General features: G+C 39.0%; 1 protein-coding gene across 8 annotated transcripts in view; it reads right to left on the reverse strand.

Annotated features, from left to right (window-relative positions):
* The window catches only part of INTS10 (integrator complex subunit 10), a 23,538-nt gene extending 12,272 nt beyond the window's left edge, over nucleotides 1–11,266 (reverse strand). For 4 of the 8 annotated variants that reach the window (XR_008436755.1, XR_008436754.1, XR_008436753.1 and 1 more), the window contains exons 1-11: nucleotides 11,091–11,266; nucleotides 10,162–10,229; nucleotides 9,368–9,471; nucleotides 8,251–8,390; nucleotides 7,669–7,750; nucleotides 7,221–7,361; nucleotides 6,635–6,806; nucleotides 6,003–6,172; nucleotides 2,318–2,451; nucleotides 1,420–1,576; nucleotides 726–808 (exon numbers count right to left, since the gene is read on the reverse strand). Coding sequence is in view for 5 of the 8 variants with exons in the window: in XM_053975696.1 (XP_053831671.1) it covers nucleotides 726–808; nucleotides 1,420–1,576; nucleotides 2,318–2,451; nucleotides 6,003–6,172; nucleotides 6,635–6,806; nucleotides 7,221–7,361; nucleotides 7,669–7,750; nucleotides 8,251–8,390; nucleotides 9,368–9,471; nucleotides 10,162–10,229; nucleotides 11,091–11,219 (1,380 nt within the window). In the remaining 3 variants the exon portion in view is untranslated. Of the gene's footprint in view, nucleotides 1–725; nucleotides 809–1,419; nucleotides 1,577–2,317; nucleotides 2,452–6,002; nucleotides 6,173–6,634; nucleotides 6,807–7,220; nucleotides 7,362–7,668; nucleotides 7,751–8,250; nucleotides 8,391–9,367; nucleotides 9,472–10,161; nucleotides 10,230–10,912; nucleotides 10,932–11,090 lie in introns of those variants that run through there. The other 4 variants (XM_053975697.1, XM_053975698.1, XM_053975699.1 and 1 more) reach the window with 4 other exon arrangements.
* Nucleotides 11,267–11,622: the final 356 nt, after the last annotated feature.

The following is an 11,622-nucleotide window of genomic DNA, read 5'->3' on the forward strand; positions in this document are numbered from 1 at the left end:
AACTAATAATCTCCAGTGATGAGTTGTGTACAAGACTGTGTGTGGGTCAACCATTTACAAGGCAGTCAGAAGACAAACAAAATTCTGTTTTAAAAAGCCAGTTTACAAAATCATATTTGTAACTGAATCAAATAATTATATCCTTGAATTAATCATTACTTTATTTAGACTAATAAAGTTTGAAATAGCTCTTGTTCAGGAACAAGTAGAGGCAAAAATAAAAGACTCACAAAGGAAAAATAAAGACCAAGCTTTCTTCTGTAGATGGTATTGGAATGAGCACAGCCAGCCTAATTTTTGTGGAGAAGTATAGATGTTAACTGAGACACTTTAAAACCTTTTACTGTTTGAAAATTCTTCTCTCTGATTGTGTTCCAATATAATGCACTGATAGACTAATAAAATGCATTTATCTTCCATAACACTATGTATATATCCACTGGTCAAAACACCAAGATAGATGTTTTTACACATGCCAAAATTAGCTGGATTCAAACAACAGCTATTGGGACAGAAATATCCAAAGCAGGGTACCAAGCTTGTGGTGCAAACAGTGTAGTTCTATCCCCAGAAGGGGAAAAAGGCATAAAACCAGTAGACACTGTAAGCAGTCAAACTGGCTAATCAGAATTACTAGTTACAAGAAAGAAGTAAATTGCTATTTACTAGAAGGAGGAACAACATAATGGTGGTCTTTTTCCTAGTTTATACAATAGTTTTTTTACCTGGTAGATGATCATGTCTGTAAGAAAGATTCTTAACCAAAGCCAGGTTTCTGTCTTCCATGACAAACAAATTCTGGTGAACTCTGTGTTATGTGATTAGAGAAGAAAAAGCAAAAGAGAATATGAAACATTTCACAGCTTTAGGTTAAACATCAATAATATATATATAAAAGCTGAATTTAGGAATGGAAAAAATGGCATCAAAACAGTAAGAGGATGAAATCCTTCACATATAAGATACTCTCTTCCTATACATTCATTTTTTGATTAAACTTCTCTTCACAGGTACTGTTCGCCTGCTTTTTAGAAGAGAAATTTTTTTCAAGATTATCACACCAGTTATTATCAGAAAGAGAGACACAGTAAAAACACATGAACTTAAGATCTTAATCATGAACTAAAGCAGCACAACCTCACTGAGCACTATCAGCCCTACTACTGACCAACTGCTCCAGGAGAAGCAGGGGTGAATAAGCCAAGATGCATCAAGAATGAAATGCAATACAAGAACAAAAATATTCAGAAAAGCAACAACTAAAGCTTCTTACTGGAACTTCTATCAGAAGTACTCAGGACCCAAAGCCATTTCAATTTTAAGGATCATAATGGCAGGAATTCAATTTTAACAATAAAAGAAGTGATTTCTATGCAGAGCAATGAAGTCTAAATGCAATTCTAAATGCAGTTACCTTACCTTTGTCAAGTGATTCCAGAGAATAAAGCAGCTCCCAGCTCTCTCTTGCCAGTTTGAAACTCTCTAATACTTCAATGGAGTTTGCAAGATCAGCCTTATTTACTGTAATATGGCGACTTCTTGCCTTCCCAGAAGGATCTTCATCATCTGAGCTCTGCTTAGAAGTCAGTATAAAACACAAAGATGAACTTCTTAATTTATACTTTCTTCAGAGGACTCTGAAGTCACAGAAGTTCCACTGAACAAAAGAAAACAATTATGTATAGAGGTGCCACGGTCCTGGTTTAAGTGGCTTTAAGTGATTTTTCACTTAGCTTGTTTTAAGGTTAGATCTATCTGCTTTGCTACCAAGAACTCAGTGGCACTGTGTGATGAGCAGTATCCCAAATAAACTTATTCTGTTAAACATGGTGTACCACCACTGAGCTTCAGCCAGATTATCTGTTGAAGTACATACACACTTCACATTTTGTAACTCAATTTAAGCCTACAGTGGCAGAATACAAAGGAAATCCTTGTATTCTCTTTATAGCAGAGAAATTCTATAAAATAGTGATTTTCTACCATTAAAGCAATAGATATACTGACATGAAAAGTCAATTACTTTGGAAGTTTACTTGTAGAATATCTGACTGCTATAGCTACCTTTTAAAGTGCCTCTGCTGAACTCCTTCAGGTTAAAGCATTCACAGCAGTACACGTGTCTACAGCAACTGCTGCAAAACGGTTTCATTCTTGCTGGCTTTAGGAAAAAAAATGCTTGAAAATTGTGGTCATAAGCAGCTAATTCAGGGTAGCTCTAAAAATATGTCTTTTACATCTATGTCAAAACCACTGTTGTCTAAATCCCAGTAGCAATGCCATTCCTGTTATGAATGAAAAAGTCTACAAAAATTACCATTGTTTTTTCTCTTCCTTCAGCAAGTTTCCTCTTTTTGTGTATGTGTTTGTTACGATCAATATCTGTATCACCATAGATGTTGGGTACATCCTCGAGAAGAACCAGTGGAGTTTGGTTTGGAGCATTCGGACCTGGATTTAAAGATAAATTAATTCACAATTGCCCTAAACTGATCTGAAAGGTCTTATGTCTACAGCAAGCTGGGTTTCTTTTTTTTCCTTCACAAGTAATTACTATAATGCTACAGAAAACAATCCTAAATTAAGTCACTTAAATTGCTTCAACTATGCTGATAAAGCTATGGTTTCCTCAACACAGCCATACAGTGAAAGTCAGAGTGCATTTACCAGACATCACCAGAGTCTGATTGAGAGCTTCAGAGTATTTTTGAATCCCTTTCTTCTGGAGCAGTCACAAGATATACTCAGGCTGCAGGTGTTCACTGATCAAGCATTATTTGGTTTAAATAAGTACAATTATTCAACAGATGAACTCTGAAGCACAAATGGCTCTGAAGTTAACAGCCACATATATGGCAAAGCACAACAATATTCTCAAAATATTTCTCATGAGAAACCAAAGCAATATGCTGACAGGCACCAACCCACAACGAAGTTTGTGTATTTTATGACAAGATTTCCCCAATAGGATCACTTAGCATCAGCTTTGCCCCCACTGATTTTAATAAACAGAATTAAACCTTTAGTTGACTGCCAGAGCTCATCTTCACTCCCAAAAAAATAGAAAAGCCTCATTTTGAAACACAGAAAACAATTTCTACTTTCACTGTTGTCACAGAACATCCAGCAGGATCTGGTACCTATTATTTCACACCCCAGTGCTTAAGCTTCATTAGACATAAAACAGGAACAATACTTAATCTCAAAAAACATTGATATGTGATCACTAGTGAGATAGTTTTCCTTCCAAAACCATTTTCTCCTTCTGCAAAATCAAACTGCATATAGATGTACAAAGCTCAGTCAAAGAGAAATGTAAAGGGAAGAGGAATCCTTTAATTTGTGTTCTCTTTCTGAAATCTCTATCAGGTAAGACAGTACTGCAGACAAGTATTTTCAGTTTGTGCATTTTTTCTATTTGCAGAAATATATGAAGCTAAGGCCTAATTCATAACTGCAAAAATTTGAGAGTTTAGTAGACGATGCATTTCATCTCTTGACATAAAAAAAAAAACTTCTATTAAGCTTTTCCTGTCTACTCAAAAATGATGTGTAAGGAGTTCACTACAATAGAAGCTCCTGTCAGAAGAAACAAGCAATTTGCTCTACCTAACAAATACAGTAAATAACAAATACAATAAATAACAAATACAATAAATACAACCACAATAATCAGGTTGATAAATACCACCACTGAAATTGCACCTACAGCACATTGCAATCACCTCTCCTGTACCATCATGTATTCCACTATGTCAGAATCTCATATATGGAAACTGAAAATAGAGCCAAGACATAACGCAGAAGAGTCGTATCTGTTTCTCATGGATGCAAAGTTCCACAACTGGGATGCCGGAAGAGTTTCACCACTAGAACCTCAAAAGCTACCTAGTTCTAATATCCAAGAAGAAAAAAATTGGGTTTTTCTTTTACTCATACTGACTTAAATTAATGCCAGCTAAGTGCTTTGCTTTCCAAACAAGTGTTCTCCTCCCAGCACCAGAAGTGCACTGCAGTCTTTATTCCAAAACCTCCAGTCGTAAAACAAAAAAAAAATCCAAATCCACTGTCACACTTGACTGGGGCTCAGACCTTCTCTTACCATACTGAAAGTTACACAAGCATACAAAGAGCAGCGTTGTGTTCTTCTGTTTGAGCTCTAGTATCAAAGCTTACAGAGTTTTTAATTGTTTTCTAGCAGAGAGTGTTATAAATAAACCCCCAAAAGCAACAGCCGAAATAGCAACTCCTGCCAAGCCTGGAGGCAGCCCCAAAGTTATGAGAGGTGTGAATTGCCTCATTAGTTTCTCAAGTCTCCAGCAAAGCAGATACAAATTATATAAGAGAAATGCTCTGAAAAGTTTTCCCTGGATAGGCCTCTTGCAAATCCATGCACATGAGAAGAGTCACAGATCTAATCCTCACAGATGAGGAGACAGCGTTTGTCTCTACGACCGTGGTTCCAAAATATGCAGGATTCTACATTTCTACAGTAAGCCCTCCAGAGAGAAGGAGGAAAAATTGTAATGACAGAAAAGATATGAAAGGCACTGAATACCACTGGACTTCAATGCTAAAGCAGAAATGAGTAAAAGATGTCTTGGAAATAAGCTCCTGATATCAGAAAATGACAGAGGGTACCAGAAAGTTGCACCAAACGAACTGCACTCTGTGACCTCAGTCTACATTCTTTTTCTGGTGGTTCAGTCAGAAAACATGAGCTTTGAAATACTCAATTGTACAGCTTAGAAAGAAACGTTTTTACCAGTTCTTTACTTCCTTTCTTCTTTAACTTGGAATCAAGCAGCTAAAACTACATGCACACCTGAAGTATCCTCCTGCCCAGCATAACCTTCTTTCCTCTGGACAGAACAAAAAACTCAATCCATTAGTTAATTAGTTCCTGTCCTTGTTAAAGTGACTCTATGTTCTTTGCATACCAGTGGCCATGTCATTTGTCCTCTGAGCTTAGCTATCTACTGACATTGATCAACTGATCACCCAACACACTGTAGGCATCAACCAAACCCATCATTTGTATTGGCTACTTCCTTACTCAAATGATCATTTGCTCCATACAAAAAAAAGTGATGAAACTTATGATCACAACACACAGAATTAAAGCTGTAATTTTAACATGAATCAATAATTGTAGTAATAATAAGTACTAATTACCTATGCTGACAATTGTTATTGTTGCAAGGAATTTCCTATCACATTATTAAGAGCTGAAATTTCCTCTTTGTGATGCTGTTTACTTCAGTAAGTTCTAAAACAAAATGGAGCTTAAAAAAACTTTCCTCAGCTTCTGGGCCACCCCTGAAAAGTCCAATCAATCGCAAAAAAAAAACAATCCAAGGTGCTCCAAGCAATCTAGTATGTCCAAAATGCAGATGTGAATGGGTAGGAAAACACACAGGTAACACACATATGTTAAACATTGAATTTACCAATTAATTACAAATTAGGAGTAATGTGCAAAACACACTTCAAAGATTATGCTTAAGCTATATAAAGACAAGTTGGAAGCTTGTGAATGTCAGGAAATCTTTTCCTATCCAGCTTTTATTTGCTTAATTACAAATGCAAAGTTATCTTCAGTTATTTTGACTGAAGGAAAGCAGGAAAATGTCAGCTTCAAGGAAACAAAATCAGAGAAGAAATGAAACAAACATAATGCTCATGGAAGAGTAGGAATTAACAGAAAGGATGTTGCCCATAACATCTGGTCTGTTACTTTTCTCCTTGCTAAGACAATCAACTGCTGCTGGCCAAGGTTGAAACCACAATGCTAAGCTAGATTGATCTTTGGTCTGATCCGATACACATTTGTTATGAACTACTGTTGGTAAGATGAATGGCTTGGGAGAATTGTAACAAGTTATAACAATATGTAAATGGCACTTTGTGCAATGACACTTTCAAAAGACTAATGAGAAAATATAGTATTAGCAATGAAATCATAAGGGCTCATTACAGAAGTTGAAACATAGGAAACTAACCTTGAAAGAGTGATGGCTGGATGTTGCTGACATATTGAAAAGCATTTTTAAAGAAGACCAACATCGTGGAATACACTACTTGATTCTTATATTTAATGTGGGCTTCACTATCAAAGTTACTGATGTATCTGCAGAGATCTTTCATTCGATGCAGAATGTCGCTGTAACTTCTGAAGGGAAAAGAGATAACAAGAATTCAGGATGTTACAGAGACTTTGCAACTAAAGAAAAGAATGTAAAGTGAATATGAAAATCTCCATGTTTCTGCTGAGGATATCTGCCAGCATCAAGTCAGTGGAGGCTGGGAATACATGCTAGTGAAATTTCACAAAACATGTTTCTCTTTACTGTGGCACAGTAAAGGAACACAGGGAAGGTTACTCCACAGCACTATAGTGCTTATGCATGACTTTCATCATCAAAAGTTGATTTTAGAGACTAATTTGAAAGTGATCTCTAGAGCACCATTTTTGCTTTACATTGTACATTTTACATTGAAAGAAAAGCTGCTGCAAATTTACACAAAATGTTCTTGCGTTAAAATTGTTCTTCAGTGGGAATTTTTCTTACTAAGAATCAAAAAGCCAAATTCTCCATGAGGGGAAATACCCAGCAAAGTAGAGCTTTCTTACCTTCTTCCTTTATCCATTTGCCACTCACACCTCATTCCCACCACAGACAATATTTTAAACAGCCTCTCCCAAGGATCTGTAATCTGGGATGATTTCTCTGTGAGACCATCTATTACATATTTCTGAGAGCTGCGCTTGCTTGGAGACATAATATCAGAGGAATCTTGTGAACCTAGGAAAACCACCAGCACATTTTTCTCTTCATAAAGAAATCAAACAGTTTCATTTTCAAGAAGACATGTAAAAATTATGTTGGAGCTTTCAGGGTAACAGTTCTTTACACAGAAGGCTAACAGGGAGCAGCAGGCATTTCTGCCTCTTTGTACAAGAGAGCTGATAGGCTGGATAAGGACATCTTGGACATTTTGTCCCACCTCTCACATGCTGAAGCATCATGAGCATCATGACTAAGTAGCTGAAGCACCATTTTGGTATTTTGGAATCAAAGAACTAGGAAACAGTAAATACTACTATTAATTGTTGTCTGTGGGATACATTACATAAAAATAATGCATTTTTTATTTATGGACATCAGTGATACTAAGAGACATTCTAAGAAAACTTGATTTTGTAAAAATATTCTTACCTTGATATTGACTTTCTGTCTGTGTAGATCTAGTTACGTAATTAATATAAAATTCTGCTGCTTTATTCAGATATTTATATAATAAGCTGGCAGGAAGTCGTACATCAGGGTTGTTAATTATCAGAGGAAGAACATCACAAACTAAAATAGAAAACAAACAGAAAAATTCTTTAGGTTTGTGGGTTTTTTTATTCTATTTTTCCTAGGTAAGGTTTCTCAATCAGCAATGGGAGCCTTCATCTCTGGCTGACCATACACCAGAAAGAACCTCACATGAATGGCCTTAGGACCAATTTGTACCATAGGCCAGCCTGGATTAACATGGCCTGAGCCTCTTCTGACTAAAGCAGTTTTCTAATCACAGTATCATGAAAGAAGTTTACTGACCTCAGAACATTGCCACACTAAAAGGTTGCAATGTATAACAAGAACATTAGTATTTTCTTACCAAATAATTTTCTAAAACAATTCACTGGAGATTCTTGGTCTTCAATACTTTCAGCATCTAATAATGTTTCTCCAAGGCCTACCTGTGTGAGCAGAGGTGACAATCAAACACTGGACCAGTGGTTTCAGAAATTTTTTGAACTGCAATTCAGTGGGGTTGAACAGCAATTCAGTAACAATTCTATGGCAACAGCATGTGCCAAGTCTTCAAATATACAGTTAAACTATCCACACTTAATAGCAGGTGAAAAGCAATGTCAGAAGATAGCAAAACAAGACCAAGAGAAACACTGTGCATGAAACTGTTTCAGTAAAGACAGGCACAGACAGGTGAAAGCGATGTATGATTGATACTCCTTCATTTACAAAACAAACTATTGTTTTATTTGCTTCCATTTGTATTCTGCCCAATCCCTTCCTGGTGGTAAGCTCAAGATTCAGCAGTCTGAACTATTAGCTGCAACTAAATATGAATAAAAAGACCCACCCTCTCATTAAGGCAAAGGAAAACACATTTCAGCAGAAGCTCAAGAAACTGAGTGCCAGTATCCTGAATAATTGCTGTGAGTTTCCCTTCTCTTACCCCATGTTGCACCACAGTCTCTGGGAAACGCCGCAGAAGTAGAAGGAGCATTTCTGCCCTTTCTAATGTGTTAAAGCACTGCTCTGTTGCCTTCAGGAGCATTTCACACTGGACCCGACCAGGAAGGGTCTCAAATAATCCTTAAAAAAAAAGAAAACATTTAACTTGTTGTATCTGAGTTGTAAAGATGACTGACAAAGCATAAAAGACCATCAACATCACCCTTGCGAAGCTGAACAAAAAGGGATTTCCTTATGCTTTTTCTGCTTTTAATACACATACCTGAAAAAAAGTCAGTTTCTTTCAGAAAAGACCAAATAAATATTTATCTGTAAGAGTGTTCATTTGGGTGCAAGGAACTTAAATTGACAAGTAAGACTGCTAGTTAAGTGGAATACTCAAAATCCTAATACTTCAAGATCCTTTCTCAAAACTGTTCATTAATTTTTTTACTTACATTCTACTTCTACAATTTATAATTTCATTACTAAAACATAGGTTTTTTTCAATTTAAATATCCAGTGAGACACTAAAAAGACACTCACATATTCTCCCTGTATGTTTTATGTATTGACTCTAAAAAATAAATACACCCCATGAAAAATCAAATGTTTTCTTAACTGGAATATTCTTGGAGCTTCTGAAGCATGTATTCAAACAGCAGATTATAGTTTGCCAGGTGTAAATTCTGCTTTCAAAACTGCCTGTGGTTGCCAGCAATGAATGCCAAGCCCTTCTGGACACTATTCATTTTTATATCCCTCACTACATCAACAAGAATTCAGCCCATTTTTACAATCATACACTGTTCTCTGCCATCTGTGGGACAATGACTTTTAAATCCCATTCCACTTATTTCCTATTCAATTGATCTTCTATGTGCTTCTTGTTCTGGCAGAGTAAGCCTACCCATATCAGGGAGAAAGCAATGGGAATCAGCTTGTCCCTTTGTTTTCCTAAGCCTAACACACCAAATGAAATCTGTACAACTGAATTGAGGAAAAAAAAACAAGCCCTGCAGTCCACAGGCAAAGTTAGAAAAACTGACATTTACTTGCTAAACTAGATAAATAATCAGAGGGTTTATCTTTAGATTACTTCCGGATAGAATCCTTACCTCTTAAAAACTGTGTCTGCTTGTCCTGGGAGTCATTCCTTAATGCCGATGTAATAACGCTGATCTCCCTCCATACAGCAGGTTGGTCTGGAAAATTCACAAACCTGTAACAAGGTTTAAGGTAAGGAATGTACAGTGATCTCAGAATCTGTCTCAAAGACAAAACCTTCCCATAAAAGTATGTGTTTGGGCAAAATAGAAAACAAAACCTTCCTTTTTACAATTTATTTTTAATTAATTAGACCTTTTGTGCTTAATTTATCCACAGAGATTTAAAAAAAACTCTAAGTTTATATTTTTTTAAATCCTGACATTTTTCTGTCCGCAGAAGGGCAGTGCAGCTGGTGAAGGGTCTGGAGCACAAGTCCTGTGAGGAGTGGCTGAGGGAGCTGTGGTTGTTTAACCTGGAGAAAAGAAGTCTCAAAAGTTACATTATCACTCTCTACAAGTCCTTGAAAGGACCAGTGGGAGTCAGTCACTTGTCCAAGGCAACCAGTGACAGGACAAGAGGAACAGTCTTAAGATGCACCAGGGAAGGTTTAGGTTGGACATTAGGAGGAATTTCTTCACAGAAAGGGTGATTCGAATTGGAGTGGGCTGCCCAGGGATGTGGTGGAGTCACCTTCCCCGAGGTGTTTCAGGAAAGACTGGATGTGGCACCTGCTGCCATGATCTGGTTGGCAAGGTGGTGTTTAGTCATAGCCTGGACTCAATCATCTCACAGGTCTTTTCCAAATTGATTCCATGAATGAAGCACCTGGGATAAAGGTAGAGTTCCAGCTCTAATTACTCACATGTCGTAGAGCAGCCTGCCTGCAGACGCTGTCCTTTCAGCATTCCTCTCAATAGTGTACATCTCATACTGCAGGATGCAAAACAGAATATCAGCTTTCCCAAACACATTTATCAGTCACATTAGTCCTTCCACTCTAAAAAACTGTCCTCGATTTGCCACAGCAGTCTGCATAATAGAAAATTAAAGGACTGCAACATTTGCTGGAGGAATTAGAAGGTGCATTTAGACTATTTAATCACACATTAATTTAGGCATAAAATTCTGCTTGACAATAAATTTTATATTATTAACACTAACAACCTTCTAGTATCTAAAGAAGGCCAATAGAGAAGTCAGAGGACTCTTCATCAGGAAGCGTTAGGACAAGTAGTAATGGGTACAAACTGAAAGAGAGGAACTTTAGATAATATATCATGAAAAAATTCTCTAGTGTGAGAGTGGTGAGACACAGGAACAGGCCCGGAGAAGTCGTGTGTGCCCCATCTCTGGAAGTGTTCAAGCCCAGGTTGGATGGAGCTTGGAGCAACCTAGTCTAGTGGGAGGTGGCCGTGCCCATGGAAGCGGGGCTGGACTAGATGATCTTTAAACCAACCCCGAACATTCCATGGCTCTGTGAATACGCTACTTTAATTTTACACAAACTGAAAACCTGGAATTCAAAGAGCTCTTTGAGCAGGGTTTGAACCCAGTCAAATGCAGTGCAAAGCCCCAAGCTGCCACAAAAGCCATAACGAGGAGAGGTATTTAACCAGTAGCAATAGCGAAGGGGTTTCTTTTGGTTTTTAACCGCGAAGTCACCGCGTCACGCAGCGACCCCGACCCCCCCCGCTCCCATTGGCCGAGCTGCCTGTCAATCAGACGGGACCGCAGCGAGATCGCGCGGGGGAGGGGCGAGGGGCCCCGGCACCGAGCGGCGACAGCGCTCACTTGTATGTTGAAGTCGGCGGGGTAGAGGCTCCGCGCCGTGATGAGCCAGGCCTTGGCCGCCCACAGGTCCCCCGGCACCAGCTCCCGGGCCCGCTTCACCAGGAACTCACAGTCCCCCTGCGCCGACATCTTGCACCCGGCGCGGCCCGGCTCCGCCCCGGCCGCCGGGCGGCGCGCATGCGCCACGGCGCTCCCCGAGCCGCGCTCCTTCACTTCCGCCCCGCCGTGGCGCGGCGCGGCGCCGGGCAGCGCCCTCGCTCGGCGGCGGCTGCCCGTCCGCCGGGCCGCGCCGCGCTGAATCACTGCCGTGAGCGGCAGCCCAGCGCTGCCTTCCTAAGGCTGGTGTGCTGCAGGACAAAGCCCGCTCTGAAAGTCCAATGCACTGCTGCCTGGGCTAGCGCTTCTCTAAAGTTCCTACAGTCCGCTACTAAAGTCACCACAGGCAAATGCGAAGGAAAAGCAGGACCTTTCACCAGCTTGGAACAGAGTCTTGCTTCTTATAATTAGATTTTAATGTTAGGACGCTTGATAA

Source organism: Vidua macroura, chromosome 4, assembly GCF_024509145.1.
Source record: "Vidua macroura isolate BioBank_ID:100142 chromosome 4, ASM2450914v1, whole genome shotgun sequence".
In the NCBI taxonomy this organism is placed as follows: Eukaryota; Metazoa; Chordata; class Aves; order Passeriformes; family Viduidae; genus Vidua; species Vidua macroura.